The sequence below is a fragment of the Catharus ustulatus genome, chromosome 4 (assembly GCF_009819885.2).
Source record: "Catharus ustulatus isolate bCatUst1 chromosome 4, bCatUst1.pri.v2, whole genome shotgun sequence".
NCBI classification, from domain to species: domain Eukaryota; kingdom Metazoa; phylum Chordata; class Aves; order Passeriformes; family Turdidae; genus Catharus; species Catharus ustulatus.
Window position 1 is genome coordinate 4,062,659 of NC_046224.1, and position 19,432 is coordinate 4,082,090.

Sequence of the window (19,432 nt, forward strand, 5' to 3'; positions counted from 1 at the left end):
GGTGTGATCCCTGTTTTCCTGGTGCGTGCGTGCAGGCACACACATCTCTGCAGGGCGCCTGATTCTTTTCCCCATCATAACTACATTTTAAGGTTGGGGGAAAAAAAAAAAAAGAAGGATGGGGCACAAACCCTAGTTGGGACTCAAGATCAAACCCACATAAAGCAGATTTAGGTTTCCTTTGTGTTTTCCCCTGGAGAATTCCTTGTCCTGGGAAGAGGTATAAGGATTCCACTAATTAGGATTCCACTGGGGCAGCATATCTTGTATAAACCTTAAACATTCCTTGCTATAAAGAACAGCTATTATCTTTTCTGTAGCATCCTTTTCCAGGCTGAAAACTATTCCCCAGTTTTCTCCTTCCTGGAGAACAAAATCACTCTCATTTTATGCTCTCCCATATACCCCATTCTGAACACATCTCCTTGTTTTGCTCACCCTGTCCCATTGCAGATTAAACCTCTTCCCAAAAGCACAGGGCCTGGAGTGAGATTTTCTCTGGTTCCTCACCCCTTCCTTGGTGCTGAGGAACCAGCACCATCCAGGCCAGAAAACCCAACTTCCTGCATTTTGTTTGCCACCCTCTTGCTAAAATATCATGGAATTAGGCTTTCCTTTTGGTTTCCCTTCATTATTATGAATAATACTAATAATAACAATAACAATAATAATAATAATAATAATAATAATAATAATAATAATAATAATAACAATAATAACAATAATAATAGCAGTATTTTCTCCAGGGACTTTGTGCTGTTTGCTCTCAGACTGCTGAGACCTTTTTGTTGCCCCTCTGCCCTTTACTCCTTGTTGGATGATTTCCAGCTTTGTCAATTGAGGCAGGGGAAACTGAGGCATGGGAGGGTGCAGAGATGGGCTGGAGGCTGCACTGACAGTTCCTTTAGCTGCTCTTATCCACAGATCCAGCTCTTCTGCACCAATCCTGGCTGTGCTGGAGCATCCTGAGGTACATTTTGGGGATATTACCGGTGCAGACTTCATTGTAGTGCACTCAGAGCTTCCAAATCAGCCCCTGCGGGCAGGAGCAGGGTGTTAAAACCCCACCTAGAGAGATGTTGGTTTGGGTTGGAAATCAAGGAAAGCTTTTCTCAGCCCTGAAAAAGATTATCTGCGGACAGAAGGGGCACGCTGAGACAGACCTTGCGAAATGGTTTGGGGAGAAACGATGCTGCGGGGGAAGGGGCGATGGGGAAGGTGGTGGAAAATCCACAGAGAAAAAGAGATATTGCCGTGACCTTGTGAGTCCCAGCCCCACTTTGAGCTCCCTTTCGGCAGGGACACGGCAGGGCTGGCGTTAATCAGCCAGCCCGATTTATTTATTCCCCTCCCCGCCGCCTTTGGAGCTTGCTCACCGACCCGACGCGGGGAGAACCTTTCCCAGCGCAGCGAGCTGAACTTGTTTACCAGTTTCACTTATTATTTTATTGGCCTGCTGGCATGAAGGACGGCGGGGACGGCGGGGCTGGGGCCGGTCCGGGGAAGCCACACGAGCCCTGCACGCCCCGCTGGCGTGGACACGGGCAGGGAGCGCACGGAGCGCTCCGGCGGCTGCGGACACGCGAAGGGAGCGTGCCAGAGCCGTGCTGCTGATGCTGCTGAGCTCTCCAGCTCCTTCCAGGAAACCCTGAGAGCAGCTGAGGCTGGTAAACAACAGGAACAACCCGCCCGGGTCAGGGCTTTTGGTTTTGTTTTTTTTTTCTCCCAGTGGTACTGATGGTTTAGGCTCTTAGATTTTAGGTTTTTCAAATTCTGCGCTGCATTAGTGCATAGCTCCATATAAAAGTGTTTGTTAACTTGTCTTCACGTTTTGGTCAGGCAAAACAATCCCTGTGTGCCTGAGATCCAAGGACACCCTGCTGCTTCAGGCCTTGAAAAGCATAAACAAAAGTGAATTTGGAGGTGGGGAGAAGAAAACTGGGGGAATGTGACTTCATTACCTGAAAGTCTAATTGGAAGATTAACCCCTGATATGTAGATGGACCAAACTTAGATCTGTCTGAAAAACTCATGAACTTTGTCCATTTTTGGGTGTAGCCTCTTGGGAAGGCTTTGTCTGCCCCTAATGCACCTTCATTAAATAAACATAATTTATTCTTTTAGCTTTGTCTGCCCTCTGTTTCTAGGTAAACCCCAAAAGGCTTATCAGTTCTAGGAGAAAAATTGAGTGTTTTGCTGGTCCCAAATCCATGAGCCCCAAGGAGGGATGAGGCTTCCCAGTTCCAGCTCTCCTGACCCAAGATGCTCCAGCTGCCTGTGCTGGGGGATAACAGGGTTGCACTGGCTCTTGCTCGTGGGCTTGAAGGTGAGGAATGAAAAACTGCATTTCTGTGCCTGGGAGACCAAATTTTTCCTCCCCTAAAAATGCAAATGGGCACTGCCCAGGTAAGCTGGCATATGTGTAAAATAAAGGCTTCTCAGTCATCAGTATAAATTTCTCAGGAGAAAATTCGTGCCTTCATGCCAGATATGACCCAGGCAAGCACCCCACCTTAATGCCAACAGGAGACTCTAACATGGCTGGAGCACAAATTTGAGAATTTGACTTGTTTTTTTCCTCCTTCTCACTGACTTTGTTTGAAATCCTCCTTATTAGCAAGGAATTTCTCACAGGAACAGTAGGCTGAGGGTGTGATTTGTGCTTAGGCAGCCCAATAAAGCCCTTCCACAAAAGGAATTTGGGATGGTTTTATGCCAACACCAGGTGCTCCAGGAATGGATCCATGCTCACAAAACAACTTTCCCATTCACAGCAGAATATAGAAAAATAAATTTATAGAATAAACAGTATATAGAATAATAATAAAGAAAAATAAATGGCAGGGTTTGGGGTTTTTTTCTAATCTGGGTCCATTTCCCAGCTGGAAGTCTGGATCTCATCCATGCCTGAGAACAAAGGCTTTGGGAAGAGGGACTCAGAAGCAGCTTTACCACCAAAATCTCCATGTAGCTGAACCAAGTTGAGCAGGGTGAGTTGAGGCAGAGGAGGCACCTGCCAGCAGTGATTTTTATGTTTATTTTTTTTCTCCAAGGTGGCTTTGCCAAAGGCAGGGAATGGATTTCCACCTCCTGCCAGCTGTGAAGATCACGTGCACAGGGGAATGCTGTCAGCAAAGCCTTTGTTTCCCTTAAACATTAAGTCACCTTTGATTGCTGCCATGTTTCTCCTTTGCTTTTTTTTTTTTTACTCTTAATAATTTTTGGGTGCAGCCGAGCTGCTGAGAACCTGATCACGTCCAACACATTTACAACACAAATAAAAGAACAATGCAATAAAACATTAAATCATGTAGGGCTGTTGCAACAGCAGCAATTAGGTGGAAAACATGAGGGTGGGAAGCATTCTTTTTAGGGATGTGACTTTCCTAGCCCAAATTCTGGATGACCTGAGGTTACCTTTTCCAGCTTGGGATGTGCTGTCACACCGTGCTGGCAGCCATGGGGTTGGGTGGCCTGGCAGGTTACAGCCTGGCTGCAGGCAAGATGGGACAAGGCAGCGTGGGATGAGGCTGGCATGTGCCAGTGCTGAGCTTTAGTCACCCCTGTCATCGATGACTGGCTCTGCCTGAATGCAAGAGGACCAGATTTCTGAGCAGCATCCGAAGGCACCGGCGGCTGCCGGGGGCTGGGGTGGCTGTGTGTGCTCCTGCACGTGTGCAAGGGAGCTGTGCTTGCTCAGGCTCTGGCCTGAGATGGCTTTGAGCCTGATGAGATGGGTTTTCTGGGATATTCAGCTGGTTAAGTCTGGAATGAGCGCCAGTGTTTAGGGAGGGACACAGCACATCCGTGCTCTAAGCATGTCCTGCAGCTCCTGTGACCCTCTGGCTTGCCCACCTTCACCCCAAACCCATCCTGTGGGATCCCCCTTGGCCACAGCTGCAGAAAGGCCTTGCTTTTGCACAGCTGGCACACGTGGGAATTGCTCTGGGCTCTGCTCCATGGTACAAACTATCTCCCACTGCCTCAGTGACATCCATGGAACCCCTGAGGCATCACAAACACCCTCAGCCAGCAGTGGGTGAAAGGTGCCCATCAATCAGTGCCTGGGGCTGTCCCAGCCTGGCTAACAACAACATGAACTGAAGGAACATCATTCCTCAGAGCTCAGCTCTCCTCCTTTACAGGGAAGCTGGCAGGAAAGCCTGCCCAGGAGACAGGTGGCCCTCAGATCTCTTGTTGACTGTCTAGCAGTTGTTTTCCTTCAGGCTGAGCTCTGGGTAAACAGCTGGGCTGGGAAATGTGAAACCCTGGCACTGCAGGCATCAGCCCAGGGACGTGCAGGGAGCACGAACCCACCAGAGCTGTGCAGGGGGCACAGGGGGATGGACACGAGGTGAGCCCCTGGGCTGGGGTCATTGGTTTGGTTTGAGAGGTGTCTATCTGTGGCACAGAGTGCTGGAACAGGTTGATTCCAGAAAAGCCCCTGGATCCCTGGAAGTGTCCAAGGCCAGGCTGGATGGGGCTTGGAGCACCCTGGGATGGTGGAAGGTGTCCCTGCTCATGGCAGGGGGGTTGGAACAGAATAATCTTTTATGTCCCTTCCAACCCAAACCATTCTGTGATTCCCTGATGAGTGGTGTTGCTGGAAATGCTGAAGCAGACACAACAGAAGTGGTTTTCCCCCATCCCCATCGTTATTCAGTGAGGATAATCAATGGCCAAGGTGTGCTTCCACCTGTGCCATGCCCTCCTGGCTCTGTCTCTCAGCTCGAGTAAAAGCAGCTTAGGAGAAACCTGAGGCCCTCCCAAGTGCTTTGAAGCACAGCATCTTTCCTTGTGACTCCTGCCAGGCAACCAGGCACTGCTTTGCTACTCCCTGTTAAACTCCAGGGCAGAAATGTAAACATTGAGCTCAGTTTCCTTTTTTTTTTTTTCCTTCCCCAAGGAGCTGTTAACAGTTTGTCATTGTGGGTTGGAAAATATAAATGTATTTGAGAAAATATGTTGGCAGCAAGCTCCCCATATTGTTTCAGCTTGCCCCAAAATTGCACAGAAATTTTCCATTAATATTTTTCATGTCTGATTGGAAAATATCAGGGAAAGAAGAAACAAATTCTTCTTCTATTTTTTTTTTTTTTTTTTAGCCTTTTTTACTTTCCCAGCCAGGTCTCCATGGCATAGAAAAAAAGTAAAAGAAATACACAAATGAGAATCATCTGCTACGACTTAAATGCATTAAAATCATTGCTCTACAAGTGGAAGAATTTTAAGAAAACCATGATAAGGAAATTTGGTTATTTAATTTCTGCATTCCAGCAATCTGTGTGATCTGATTCCAGTGATTTGGGTCCAAAACTTGGTTAGGAGAGGTGTTAGGAAATTGGAGGTTCTCTGAGAGAGGTTTTGACTGAACAGAGCTCCAGCAAAAGATACGGAAACAAAACTGGACTTCACTATTTTAAATTTCAGCTTGTTGACCACACACTTTCCCTCCCACTTGTCTCTCACAGACCTCCTAAAAGCAGTGCCTGCAGGTCTTGAGTTTAAAAGCACTCTGGAAAAGTGGGACACAGAGCTCACCTCGGGATGCTTTGTGGTTTCCACCACGGAGAGGGGAGCCCTTGGGGAGGCTGATCCAGGGAACAGCTCAACCCCAGCAGTGGTGCTGCTCCCAAAAGTGGTTCTTCTTGGCCAGAGCTGAGGTGTGTGGGCCACTGTTGGGCAACCTGGGTGATGGCAGCGCTGTGAGGAAGCAGGGATGAGCAGGGGGCAGACGTGCTCACGAAGGGGAGGTGTGGGTGGGAAGATCCTCCGCACGTACACAATTTCGAAATGCAGCTCCTCACCAAAGCTCTGCTCTTCCTCCCTACGTGGGACTCTGAATTGGACAAGGACTCGTGTTTTGGGTCACTTTGTGCTGGAGAGCACTGAGATGTGCATGGGATGGTTTGGGGCATAGCTCTGAGGTTCCCTCCGTGCTCAGAGGACACAAACTCCTCCAGGACACGTCTCTGGTTTGCAGTCAGCACCCACAGCAGGGCAGCTGAATTGTTCCCTGTGCAAGACAGTGCCCTTTCTCTACACTGGTGGTAGAAGTGGTCAGAGGTGACCAGTTCCTTGTAGACACCCCAAAATTACATCAATCCTTGCCAAACTCTACCCCAGCTTTGCTGGGGATGGAGGCAGAGCAGCAGGAGCTGGGAGCTTCAACACCTCCTCCCTGCTCAGCATCCCTCAGGGGAGCCTTTCCCTCTGAGCCTCCCAGGCAGTGCAGATCCTTCTGGGATGCTGCTTCAAAAGCCCCTCTGTCAGGAGCCAAACTGATTATCAGCGGGGGTTGAGACCTGAGATTAAAAAATACCCTTTCTCCTAGGCTGTGATTAATCTGCTGCCCGCTGCTGCCTACAAGCACGTCCTCCTTGATCCTCACAAACACAAACCACCACGTGTTCTCCCCCAGAGCTTTGTGTTTTAGGTGTTTTTGCATGACTTTGAAGAGATTCCCCATCATCTCTGGGGTGTCTGGCTTCACCACATCATTAGATGCTCCTCTGTCACCATGACGATGCTGAGGTTGTCGCTGGCCCGGGCTTGTTACATAATGAGGTGAGTCAGCCCCAGAAAGGCCACAGCCTTTGCCATTGTTTGATTTAATAACCTGCAATGAGGAGATAACGATCCAGGCTCTTAATGAAAGGTGGGTGGTAATGAGAAGTTAGGAAACTGTTCAATAGCAAAATCCATGGGATAATGACAGGCTGTGATTTCCGGAGGGTGATCATCCTCCACCGTAAATGGGCTGAACACGCTCCTCATCCGTGGGGGGTTTCACATCCAGAAGTTGAGTTCTTGGTGAACACAATCAACTTCAGCCATTGGCACCTCCATGAAAATAAATCCCGTAACAATCTGTGCGTACAAGAGGGATGGAATTCTTTGTTCTTCCCATCAGATCTCCAAAATGCTGCATGGCTTTGCAGCGCTGTGCTGGTTTATGCTGGGACAGGTTGATTCTCTTCAGAATAGCTGCTCTGGGGCTGACTCGTGGCCAGAACAATGTTGATGATATAGAGATATTGATAATATAGAGATGTTTTTGGTTTAGCTGAGCAGGGCTTACACAGAGTCAAGGCTTTTCTGCTCCTCATCCTACCAGTGAGGAGGCGGGGGGACACAAGGATTGGGAGGGGACAGAGCAAGGACAGCTGACCCCAAACTGACCAAAAATATTCCATAACACATTTTGGCATGTTTAGGAAAGAGGGAACATTCGGGGTGATGGTATTTGCCTTCCCAAGTCTCGTCTACATGTGATGGAGCCCTGTTTTCCTGAGGATCACTGGAATTTTCCTTGCTTGAAAACTCCTTGTTTTGCTTTGCTTGTGCACGTGGCTTTTGCTTTACCCATTAAACTGTTTGTACCTCAACCCATGAGTTTTCTCACATTCCAGTTCTCCCCCTCATCCCATGGTGGGGGAGCGAGCGAGTGGGGCTGAGCTCCCAGCCAGGGTTAAACCATGAAAATCCTGGATTGGATCTGGTTCAGGTGTGAGCAAAAGGCTGTAATTCTGCTGATTTTCCCGGAGAAGGCACTGTGGTAACACATGCCAGGTTCTGCCGGCAGCAGCAGGACAGGGAATATCCGATCTGGCAGCAGGGACAGAGCAGCCCTGTAAACACACTTTTCTCTCAGACCAGCAGGATTTTTCTGCTGGATCAGCGCCTTGTCGCAGGTTGTTGTAGCCTCTTGATTAGGGATGAGGTAACCTAAAGTCAAGTTCAACATCCTGTGGATTTACACCCTAAAGCAACCCCAGGATTTTCAGTGGGGAATTTCACAGCTTAAAATAACAGGGCAAACAGGGAAGTGTTCCCTCCAGTAACTGAAAGTACCTGGGAGGTACTGGAGGCTCAACCCCGTGCCAGGTTAATGTGAATATTGTCTTTTCAGAAGCTCTGACAATGCCAAGACCTGAATCGTGTCTCTCTGACTGATCTGCACCCTTTGACCCTTGCTATTGGGACCAAGCCTGAACTTTGGCAGCCAGGTTTTATTTCAAGGAGGACCAGTATCCAATTCCTGAGGTTGGAATATCCCAAACTCTTGCCATTTACTCTCTAACTATTCTTAGAAACCTGAGTTTCATAGAATCACAGTATTGCCTGAGTTGGAAGTGACCTTTAAGATCACCCAGTTCAAACCTCAGCCATGGGCAGGGACACTTTCACAAAAACAAGTTGCTTCAAGCCCTGTCCAACCTTGGATGCTTCCAGGGATGGAGCAGCCACTTTGGGCAACCAGTGCCAGGGCCTCACCACCCTCACAGTAAAGAATTTCTTTATAATATCTACCCTAAATCTACCCTTTCTGCAACCTATGCAGTCAATTATCTTTGTGATTTAGCCCATTTGTGGGGTGAGTTTTGTTTTGCAGAGTGTTGTAAGGTCAGGAACTTTCACAGGACATTGCTCAATCCTCCTGGACTCATTTCTGAGCAGACCTGCCAGCTTTGAGAAATGTCCCTGCTTTAGTGGATGTTTGCAGCTTCAGAATGTTATCTCCAAATTATATTTCTTGAGAATTACAGAATATATCTATTTCTTAAAATTACAAATAAACCTCCTTTCTTGGGAATGAATCTCTGTTTGGGAGGATCCTTTGGGGTCATCAATCCTGGCTAATGGACACCCATTGTACACCTTCCTATTTTTGATCTTAAGATTTTCTGTGTCTTCCCAAGGACCATCCAGGACTCATTTGGAGGCACCCACCTCTCTGAGGACAGGGGAGGAAACCTTGAATGACTTTGCTTTTAATTTGACGAATTGAGATTGAATCCAGGCTCTCATCCTTCCTTCTTCCTCATATTAATCAAAGCCAGGCATTGCATTTACAACTCTCCCATTTCCTTTCCTGCTGCCCTTTAACTCAGTCAGTTATATAGAGGTGTTTACCTCCAGTTAGAGCACAAATCTTACTCAAAAGAAATAAGGTTTGAACCCTTGCCCTCCTGTCTGAAGAGTTATAGATGAAAAGAAATTAAACAAACAAGCAAACAACTTTGCAAAGTGTTGACTCCAGGAAGAATTTACTGTCCTCAAATATCGGAAATAAATCCTTCACGGTTCAGAGTGTGACTGTGACAACACACGGGGAGCTCAGAGCAGAGGGCTGAGCAAAAGCAGCAGAATGAGGCTGAATTCTGCATTTCTGCATTTCTGCAACTCCGTCCTGGCTTTTCCTGTGCCTTGGGTGCCAGGAAAGCAGGGTCAGCCCTGGGTGCAGTGTTTGACCGGGGCTGATACCGCGGGGTGAGCAATGCCCTGTGCGTCCGTGGGGATTTCCCCCTCTGCTGCTCAGCCCGGATTTCTCACTGTCAGAAGCTGAACCCCGCGGAATTTCTCCCCTTTCTCTGCTTGTTGCTATTTTTAAGCAAAGTGGCAGTACGGCAGCCCAGGTCTTGCTCCAGGAGTGTCCCAGCTGCTGCCAGCAATGATCGGAATTTCTTACAAGGAAGGAGTTCCTTGAGCACATCAGCAATTACAGGGTGCAACAGGCTGAAAATCTGCGTGTGTGCAGGGGTGGGTGAAAGGAGGGAGAGCTCCGGGGCACACGGTGTTTGTTCCATGTTTATTGGATGTTTGTTCCCTGCCCTGCCTGGATCCCGCACCCCGGGCAGGGCTCAGCCCTCGCTGCTGCAGAGGCACCAGGAGCTCTCCCTGATTTCAGGGCTCTGTAAATCCCGTGCTGAGCAGCATCCCTTGGAATGGAAACCCTGTCTGCCAATAATTTGGTGAAGAGATGGTTTTGCTTGGTTTCTGTTCCATTTACCCGATGCGGCAGGAGGAGGAAGAGCAGTGTTAGCCTGCAAGGACAGGGAGGGTGAAAGGCGAGAAATGAGGAAGGAAAACACAACTTGTTTAGAGCAGAGGGAATAAAAAAACTCTTTTCCATGGCAGAAACACCCGGGTCCAGTAGCTCTTGGTGTTCCCTGCCGGCCATCAAGGAGGGATGAGGGAGACAATGGTGATAAAGGAACAATTCGCACTTCGCTCCTTGTTTATTTTTTCCTACAACTGAAATACCTGCGAGGGGCGAGGGAGGCAATTGTAAACTTCAGGCGAAAAGGACCTTGAACTCCAGCTGCCTCTCCGAATCCACACATTTTTATCAGCCTGATAAAAATCAGGCATTCATCACCCTCCCCGCCACAAGCCTGACCCGTAGCAGCTTTTTATCAAGTCCTTCCAAAGAAAACGCCATCAGCAGTGAAAACCACTCATCATCCAGCTGGCAAGAGGAGGGGGTCAACCACTTGGTTTCCTTCCTGACCTTTCTGAAAGCATCTAATTCCCCGAAAAATATTGCAGCCAATTTTCTTGGCTTCTTCAGTATCCCACTTTTTAAAATCATTTTTTGCAAGCGCAGAATTTAGCATTTTGTTTGGATTTTTTTTTTCCTTGAAAACCATATAAATGCCCCTTGGTCAGCCCAGAGCAATAAATTTTTCTGTTGCAAGAAAATGTCATTAAAGCACTAAGAGGAATCTGGGCACCTGCTGCCAGCTCCCAGGGTAGGGAGCACTTTGAAACGGCTTTAAACTGGATGAGAGTAGATTTAGATGGGATATTAGGGAGAAATTCTTTCCTGTGGGTGTGGTGAGGGCCTGGCACAGGGTGTCCAGAGAAGCTGTGGATCCCTGGAAGTGTCCAAGGTCAGGCTGGATGGGGTTTGGAGCAACCTGGGACAGTGGAAGGTGTCCCTGCCATGGCAGGGTGATGGGACTGGATGATCTTGGAAATCCCTCTAAACCCAAACCATCCCGTGATTCTGAACTTTGTGCCCACATTCCAGGCTGATAAACCAAGGCCATACTGGAAACTGCTGCAGATGGAGCTGCCCCGACATGAATGGAGCACATGGGTGGCTGCATCTACACAGTGATGTACACACAGCTCCCAGCCACCCTCTCCAAATTCTAATCACAAAAAATCCCGGGATGTGTGACTTGGATCCCACCAGGTCCAAAGGAGAGGATGCATGTTGCTCTGAATGTAGGCAAGAACATGACTGGTCCTTCCCTTCCAAGTTTCCTTTAGAGGGAATCAAACACATCAGTTTCAAACACAGATATTAAAAGAGGAGGGTGAATCATGGCTTAGTCAGAGCTGGGGCTCGGTGGAGCAGTCGCTGCTGGTGCTGGCATTTTGATGCCAGGGGGAGGATGCCAGGGAAGGCTGGCTGCTGATCAGCAGGTTCTTCCGAAGGGGATGGAGAATGAAGTCTGGAGCTGTTATTTTGGGATGCATCCAGAGCCTAATGCCACTGTTCAGGGTGGGTTGCTAGGTGAGTTTGACGTTGGAGCAGCAGTGGAACAAAAGAGGGAATTGAGTGGTTTTAGTTTTGGTGTTTTGGAGAAGTTTGAAGACTGTAAACCCCATAATAAGTGGGTATCCCATCTCACAGAAATGAGTTTTTTTCCCCTTCTCTTCCAGACTTTCCCTTTTTGTACTTCCCTCTCCACCTCTCTGGACCTGCTGCATTCACCCCTTGGCTGCTCAAGGTGAATTTTTTTCCCATCTTACCACCGTGACTTTCCTATTTCAAACCCTGGCATTACATTTATACCCCTGTCCCTTCTCATTTATTAAATACTACCAGTTCCTGGCTGGGGTATGTATGGCACAGCTCCAGCCTACCCTGCCTGGTTGATTCCTCCCTGTGTCACACACTGAGGCTGTGGGACAGCATCACTGCCTGTCCCATGTCACACTGTGCCTGTGGTGGCTCTCAAGCAGCTGACACTTCTTCCTGACAACATTCAAGCTGCGTCAGTGACTTGATTTCCCAAAGAATCGCTGAGCTAAGCACCCCTTTGGACTCTTTTAACAGCAGCTGCAAGCAACATCTTATTTACCAGCCCAGGTGCTATTTTTAGCCAGCTGGGATTTTGTGAAGCACGATTTGGGAGGGGGGAAAATAATCCTCTGAGTGCACCTAGCACTGTCCTGCTCCCTGCCCTCTCCCCAGGCTGCAAGTGCCTTATAAATAGTAGTGCTTCTTCCAGCTGACCTCCCTGGGAGCAGCTGGGTGCTGGTGCCTTTGAAATCCAGGCCACTTATTTAGGAGTCAAAGCTTTCCGCTCCAGTTATTTAGGAGTTTCTAAGCCAAGAGTTACTAGGTGGATCTAATTTGAAGCGACTGTGATTTTAATTCAGGCAGGGTTTCGCTTTCGGGCTCCTTTTCATGTCGTGGGGGTGGTGATTTGTGAGGTGGAAAAGAGCCACGGAGAGGGGAGAGAGCTGCTGGAGGAAGGGGGATGATGCTCGAATTCCTTGTCCTGTAAAATCATGTGAATTTTTGTCCTCCTTCTGACTCATGCTCTAGCTGGGAAGCGACTTTCTGTTGCCCTACATGTGAAAAGGATTTGGGGATTTTGTGCAGAGCGGTCCAGGGAGGGCTGTTGTAAGCCTGACTCCCATCCTTGCCAACTGGAGCACTCACAGCTCTATCCCACCTTCCTTCCCACATCCCAAATCTCTGGTTCTTTTCCAGCTCCCTCATAGTAGCTTTTTAAAAATTTTTTTTTTTTTTTTTTTTTTTTTTTGCCTGTGAATATTTTTTCCCTGTGTGGGAGAGGAAAGATTGTGCAGTTTTTACTCCATCTTGGCACCATGTAAGGAATTAGCCAGAAATACTTTCTTTCTAAATGCATTATAAAAATACAAGCTTTTACTTCCAGAGAAGGAAAATGCCTTAAGTTAAAAAAAGGCTATTGAACATTTTAGGTATCCAAGATGCTCCTTTATCAGGCTTTAAATTTTGAAGCAAAATTTGCTTCATTAAACATCATCAAAGCAGATGCTCCCACCTCTACAGCTCTTCCCACCGATGACACATTCCCACATTTCCCTGCTGTGGCAAATTCCCACCCAAAATCCTTCCAAAGAGACCCCTCCATGCCAGGTGGGATCGTCCCCATCAGTGCTGGGGGACAAGGACGGTTTGAGCACCTGCCTTTGGGATTTGGGCGTGGTCACGGGAATTTTCAGGGTGGTCCCAACCCCTCCGTGCTGCAAACAGAGGCTGTGTGGGGGTGTCAGCACTGCTGGGCTGCCGTTTGTAGCCTAATTTAGAGTGGAAAAGTAACTTGTAGGAACCTGGAGAGTGGATTAAGAAGTGTAATAAACTAATAAAATAATACAAATAAAAACAATAAAATTTATTATTATTATTAATAATAATAATTATTATTATTATCACTATTATTAAAATAGTATTTATTGCATATGAACATCACAATTCAGAAAAATTAAATAGTAGAATGACAAAATAATAAAAAGAATAAAATCACTATATGAAAACATTAAATAATAAACAATTAAACGCGATTATTAAATTAAAATAATATTAAATTAAAAAAAAAAAATTAGCATTATGGTCCCGTTTGAGAGAGCAGAGCTGCCCGCGGAGCATCCCCGGCGCTGCTGGCGGAGGATGCGGGGGGCCCCGCCCGGGCGCGGAGCGGGGCGGAGCAGCCGCGGTGGCCGCGGGCGGAGGCGGAGCCGCCGCATCCCGGGCATCCCCTCCGGGGGAGGCGGCTCGGCACCGCATGTGCGACGTGAGCGACGTGCAGGAGCGCAGGGCCGGCATCCCCCGGCCCCCCGGGACCTCCCGGGACCCCCCGGCATCCCGGGACCCCCGCGGGTCCCCCCGGCGCGGACCCGCCGAGCGCGGAGTGAGGAGCGCAAGGGGCGCTCCGAGGAGCCCCCATCCCACCGCTGTCTGCTAAGCGCTCCTTTTTCTTTTTTTTTCTTTTTTCTTTTTTTTTTGTATTTTTAAAAATTGTTCTTCATTTGTGTCTAGTTTATTTCCTTTTTTTTTTGTTAAATTTTCTTTTTTTCTTATTTATTTTTTTAATTTTCTTTTTAAACTTTATTCCCAATTTTTTCCTTTATTTCCATCTCCCCTTCTTATTTTCACCTCTACTCCCTATTTTATCTTCTTAATTAATTTTGAATTTATTTTAAAATTTTCCCTCTTTATATCTTTCACTCCTTATTCGTTTTTAAAATACCTTTTTAAAAAAGTTATTTATCGTCGAGTTTTAATTTTCATTAAAAAAAAAATTTAAAAAAACCCAAAAAGAAATCCCAAATAAACTGATTCAATTTCCATCATTTTCCACCATTCTCGATGAGAATTGAAGCAGGGCGTTGATTTAACTGTAAATATTTTAGTCCAGATTCTCGGGATGGGATGGGCGGGTCGGTGCCGCGTCCCCCCCGCGGAACAAAGCGCGTCCTTTGTCCGCGCTGCAGTGCGCGGGGCGGGCGGCAGGGGGCAGCAGTGGCCGCGCCGCCATCCCCCCTTCATCCTCCTCCTCCTCCTCCTCCTCCTCCTCCTGCTCCAGCCCATTCTCCTCCTCCTCCTGCTGCCCATTTTCCTCCTCCTCCTCCTCCTCCGCGGCGCCGCAGCGCCCGCCCGGCCCGGCCCGGTTCTGCCCCGCCCCGGAGGCGGGCCCGGCCTGTCGGGATAGAAAAGGGCGGCGCGGCCGCTGCCGGCACATCGTGAGCGGAGCCGGTCGGAGCTCAGCGCGGATTGTAGCACCACTCCTTCCCCGGCTGCCTCGCGTGGAGATCCTGCCTTTTTTTTTTTTCCCTCTTGTTATTTTTTTTTTCCCGATTCAAAAGGAAGATAATTTTTTTTTTATATATATATTTTTTTTTTCTCCCCGCTTTTCATCGCGGATCGCGGCGGAGCTCGCCCTCGCTCCCTCCCGGCTGCGCTGGGGCCGCTCCTGCCCGGCTTTGTGCCCTGCAGACCCGGCCCTCCTCTTCCTCCTCCTCCCCCTCCTGCCGTAAAACCTTCACGAGGTTCGGAGCAGCATCCGAAAGCGCCGCAGCCGCTCGCCCAAACCACCGACTGCAACAAAAACCCTTTCTATTTTTTTTATCATATATTTCCCCCACCTCCTCCCCCCCTCCCCTTTTTTTATTTCTCCTCCTCCCTCCCACAAACGCATCAAGGTGGACGCGGAGCGCAAAAAGACCTTTGTTTTAAAAATGCCCATGGAGCTGACGCAAAGCCGCATCCAGAAGATTTGGCTTCCCAATGACAACCGCCCGGCGCTGCCCCGCCGCTGTGAGTACGGGCACGGCAGCATCCCGGCGGGATGGGGATGGAGGGATGGGGATTGGGATGATGGGTGGGGAGCTCTCCCCTTTCCCTGCGCCCCGCTGGTGCAGCATCCCTGCAGCATCCTTTCTCCCCAGCATCCTGGCGGTCCCGCATCCCACCCGCCGCCATCCCGTGACTCGGTGGGAAGGTGCAGCCGTCACATGGCCCCGCAGGATGCGGGGAGGCGCCGGGACACGCGTGGCCCCGTTTCCACTCTCTGGGATTAAAAGGGAAGGGAGCAGGTTGTTCACCTCGCAGCCGGGGCGCCAGCTCAGATGGGATTTTCGCGGTGTCAAGCGGCTCGCCCGGGGATTTATTAATGACAGAATTGTGAATGGTTTGTGGGGAAGGGACCGTAAAGATAATCTCCTGCCACGTGACAGAACACCTCCCACTAGACCAGGTTGCTCCAAACTCCGTCCAGTTAGTGTGTTAATTTTTTTTTTTTGGAGGTGGCGGGATGATTAGCACAATGGATTTAGGGGAGCAAAACACGAACCGAACACCAGCCGCTTGCACTTTACCGTTTAGCCTGTGGGGATGAGATAGGCAGGTGGAGGGGAAGGCAAAAAATTGATGCTGAAACTTCTGTAGTGGTTTCCCCTTGTCTCTGAAGCTCGGAATATAAAAATGTTTGGGTCATCCCGATGTTACTATAAACCAGATCTTGAATCATGATGCAATCTGCAAGCTCGGGAAGCAGCTCCTCTAAGTCACCCATCAGCAACACTGCCAACCTGCCAGTTGTGCGACTCCCAACTCTAAATGAGCGTCTCAGGAATGTGCGGAGCCGGGATGGAGGGGGTGGCACTCGCAGCCTGTCGAGGGATGGAAGTGGCTTGGGTGAATCAAACAGAATGCTTGTCTTCATCAGGCGTTTAAAGTCGCTTCTGATGTTTATTTACCTTGTCTGGACAGTTTCCCCTTCTAAATAATAATTCTTTTAAAAATAGCTATCCTCTGAACTTGCCAGATGCTGTTGCCCGTGGCTGTGGGTCAGGCACCCTGGAGCAGATGTTGGGATGCTCCGCCTGTGCCTGGCAAGGGCAGCTCTGCAGCGGGAGCTGCCGGGGAAATGATTTCAGCAACAGGCTGCACATCTGGGTAGCCAAGGGGCTTTGCTCAGAGTGCGGTAAAACGTCTCCCGGGTTAATGCTTTGCACGTGTGTCTCTGTTGGCTGGATTTTTTTCCCGAGGACTGGCACCTCTGAAAGAAATCCCTTGTGCATGCAGTGGTTTTCTGCCACTTCACTCACCTGGTTTCTCAGAGGGAGCTCCCTCTTGGTAGCGGGGAAAACTAACGTATTTAATATATTAAGGCACCGAGGGGCTTATTAATAACATAATGTGGCTTCTAATTATTTTTCCTTGGGGTGTGGGAGCAAGCCACGCTGGGCACTGTTCACTGTGCAACGTGAGAAGAGGGATTTTAGGCTTTTTTTTTTTTTTAACTCAAGGTATTTTAAACACGAGGTGCTATTAATTCCTCAGCAGCAACAAAGAGCGAGGGCTGGGTGGGAAGGGAGGAATAACGGAGACCACGTCCAGCGTGATGCCCGCAGGGAGCGGGCGCCGCCCTGGGAGCATCCTCTGCAGGGACGCTGCCCGGGTGGGAAATAATTAGCCCGATTGTGTGTTCGCTCGCCCAGCGGAGGCTGCAGCGATTCCTTCAGCTGCCCTTTTGACGGCGATCCATTAAATTGCTGTCACGCCGCACGTCTCTCACGTAGGGGCTGGGAAAGCGGAGCCGTCGAAGGCGCTGGGCTGGGCAGAGCCGGGCGAGGGGAGGGGGATGCTCCGGGAGGGAAGGAAGGGGATTTTCCGGGAGGAAAAAGGATGTTCCAGGAGGGAAGGGGATGCCGCTGCCTCTCTCCATCCCGTCCCTGCTTTTTGCCGTCCCTCGGGCTCGGTGGGTGTGGGAGCACAGCCGGGGATGTTCCATCCTCGCGGCTCCACGTGCGCGTGTGATGCGGGATCGGGCATCCCTGAAAGGGGTGGGAACTGCGGCGGGAAGAAGCTGGGAAAAGGGGAATAGGACTAACAGAATGTGCGCTCTGGGGGAATACTGATGATGAGACAGTCAAAATGCCTGAATTAGGGAGGTGGCTGTTTTATCCGACTTTTTATAGAAGCAAATTTCCTTCCCTTTTCTGCTGTTTGTATTTTTTCCCCTTCTTTTAACCACTGGTGTGAAGCTGGCTTTCTGGCAAACAGCAAAAGTGATGAGCTCCTCCTAAATATCCTCTGATTGAGCCTGAAAGTCATCCCTGCCCTTGACTTACCTGTCTAGATGTCGATAAGGAGTAATGAATATGTATTGAAATCCTTGATGGCTTCCCAGCAGTGGTGAATAGAAATGATGAATGAGGCTTTTGTGAAAGACTGGGAGCAAAACACTGGGTTCTGTTTCATCCCTGATGCAAAGTTCCCCGGAGCCTTTTGATTTGGGCTCGGATTCCTGGTGGAAAGTTGCTCACTGATGCCACGGTGTTTTGGGAGGTGCTGTTCCATTGTTCGAGGGCAGCAAAAATTGGGAAATTCCTGAATTTAGGGTGTTTAACTCTTGCAGCACCCTTTGGAGGTGACACGTGTGCCCACCCAGTGCCAACCCTGGGGCTGTCACAGCTGTCTGGAGCCACAGGGACATGAACAGTACCCAGCATTGTCCCTTCCTCTTCCAGTGCTATTTAATGGCCCCAAATCCTCTTGGCTCTGCTCTTTGAGTTCCTTTGTCCACTGGCAGGTAGGGAAAGGAAGAGTTTCCTTATTCAGCAATTATTCCTTCCTCCTCCCCTTGTGTGTGGGTTTTGTGTAAAGCAGACTTGCACTCATAGCTTGGATGAGGATGTGAGGTTGTTTTAGGTGGGGAAAAGTGTTTTTCTGGGTATGTTGCACAGCTCCCTTGTGCCCCAGCACAGAAAACTTGCACTTGTTATCAAAATCTTTGGGAGCTGCCCTGGGGTTTTGAAACGCAGCACGGGGGTGTTGCACAAAGGGGGTGAGTGTGAGGGCAGCTCCAGCCTGGGAAATTCATGAAACAAAAAAAGAGGAAATGTATTGGGTAGTTTTTAATATTTTGCCTGCTGAGTTTGCTTTGGTGAGAAACTCAGGAAAACGATGGGTTGCTCTTCTCTGTCATCTGGACACCAGTGCCATAACTCTTCCTTGTGGCCTTAATTTGGTTTCTCCAGCTGCTGAGTTTATTTTCTTAAAAGGGGAAGATAATCCCATATACTTTGTATCTTCTGTGGATACCTCAGTTTGCCATTTCCAGATCCACTCTGACAAAAGCCTATCCCAGCCCTGTCTCCATCCCTGGGAGCCCCTGGCATCCTGGTCCCACCTTCAGCAGCTGTGACAGGCAGGCAGAGCTCTCACCCAGGCCATAATTAAGCTGGGTTTTATGGCTCTGCCACCAGCCACTCACTCCCTGCATTCCTTTCCTATGAGGTCTCTGGGCTCACCGGTGGATGGAAGGGTGGGTGAGAAATCCCCTGCAAATGCTGCCTCTGGATTTTCTTTCCAGCTGTTTGACATGGACCCTCTTCACCACAACAACAACAAAAAAATATCCCAACAACCCAGTTTGGGTTTATGAGGAAAAAAGGGATAAATCACTTGGAGAGCTGCTTTTAAATGCTGGTAGTTCTGTGGTTCTCTTGCCTTGTTTGTCTTCAGAAAATCCTCTTAGTTGGTTGTGTGTCAGCTAAAAATCAAGTCAAAGATTTTGGGAGATGCCTTCTGTGGGTGAAGATTTTGGACCAGGCCTGGTATTTCAGCACAGACACTGCTGCAGGGACGGGTCCAGAATCCTTGGCTATCCTTGAACTTTTCATGGAATTGGCCAAACCATTGGAATGCTAAGTTGTGCTTGCCTTGATTTTAATTTTTTTTTAAAAATTATTTCATTTTGGATGCAAATGAGGAAACTGAGGCACAGAAGAGCCTGGGCCAGCTGCTGGCTCCTTGCCTACTTTGCACCCATCAGGATGTTCTTGCTGTGGCTTTCAGGTTTTCTCTAGCTGCTGAAGTACTTGAAGGAGTCTGGATAAAAACAAGTGCCTTGATGCAGGATGAGGTGGAGAGTTAACAGCTCCTGTTGTTTTTCCTTGCAGCCTGTGGGCCCCAGCTTGCCAATTCCCCCACTGTGATAGTCATGGTTGGCCTCCCAGCCCGTGGCAAGACCTACATCTCCAAGAAGCTGACACGCTACCTCAACTGGATTGGTGTCCCCACAAAAGGTGAGGCTGGCATGGCTTCCAGGGCAAAGCAGGAGGTCTGGTCCTCAGG

General features: G+C 49.0%; 1 protein-coding gene across 8 annotated transcripts in view; it reads left to right on the top strand.

The window, feature by feature from the left end:
- PFKFB3 (6-phosphofructo-2-kinase/fructose-2,6-biphosphatase 3) overlaps window positions 1-19,432 on the top strand; it is a 38,337-nt gene that overhangs the window by 5,554 nt on the left and 13,351 nt on the right. For 6 of the 8 annotated variants that reach the window (XM_033058375.2, XM_033058376.2, XM_033058377.2 and 3 more), the window contains exons 1-2: window positions 14,929-15,106; window positions 19,258-19,383. In XM_033058375.2, the coding sequence (XP_032914266.1) occupies window positions 15,028-15,106; window positions 19,258-19,383 (205 nt within the window). In that variant the 5' untranslated portion in view covers window positions 14,929-15,027. Of the gene's footprint in view, window positions 1-14,843; window positions 15,107-19,257; window positions 19,384-19,432 lie in introns of those variants that run through there. The other 2 variants (XM_033058382.2, XM_033058378.1) reach the window with 2 other exon arrangements.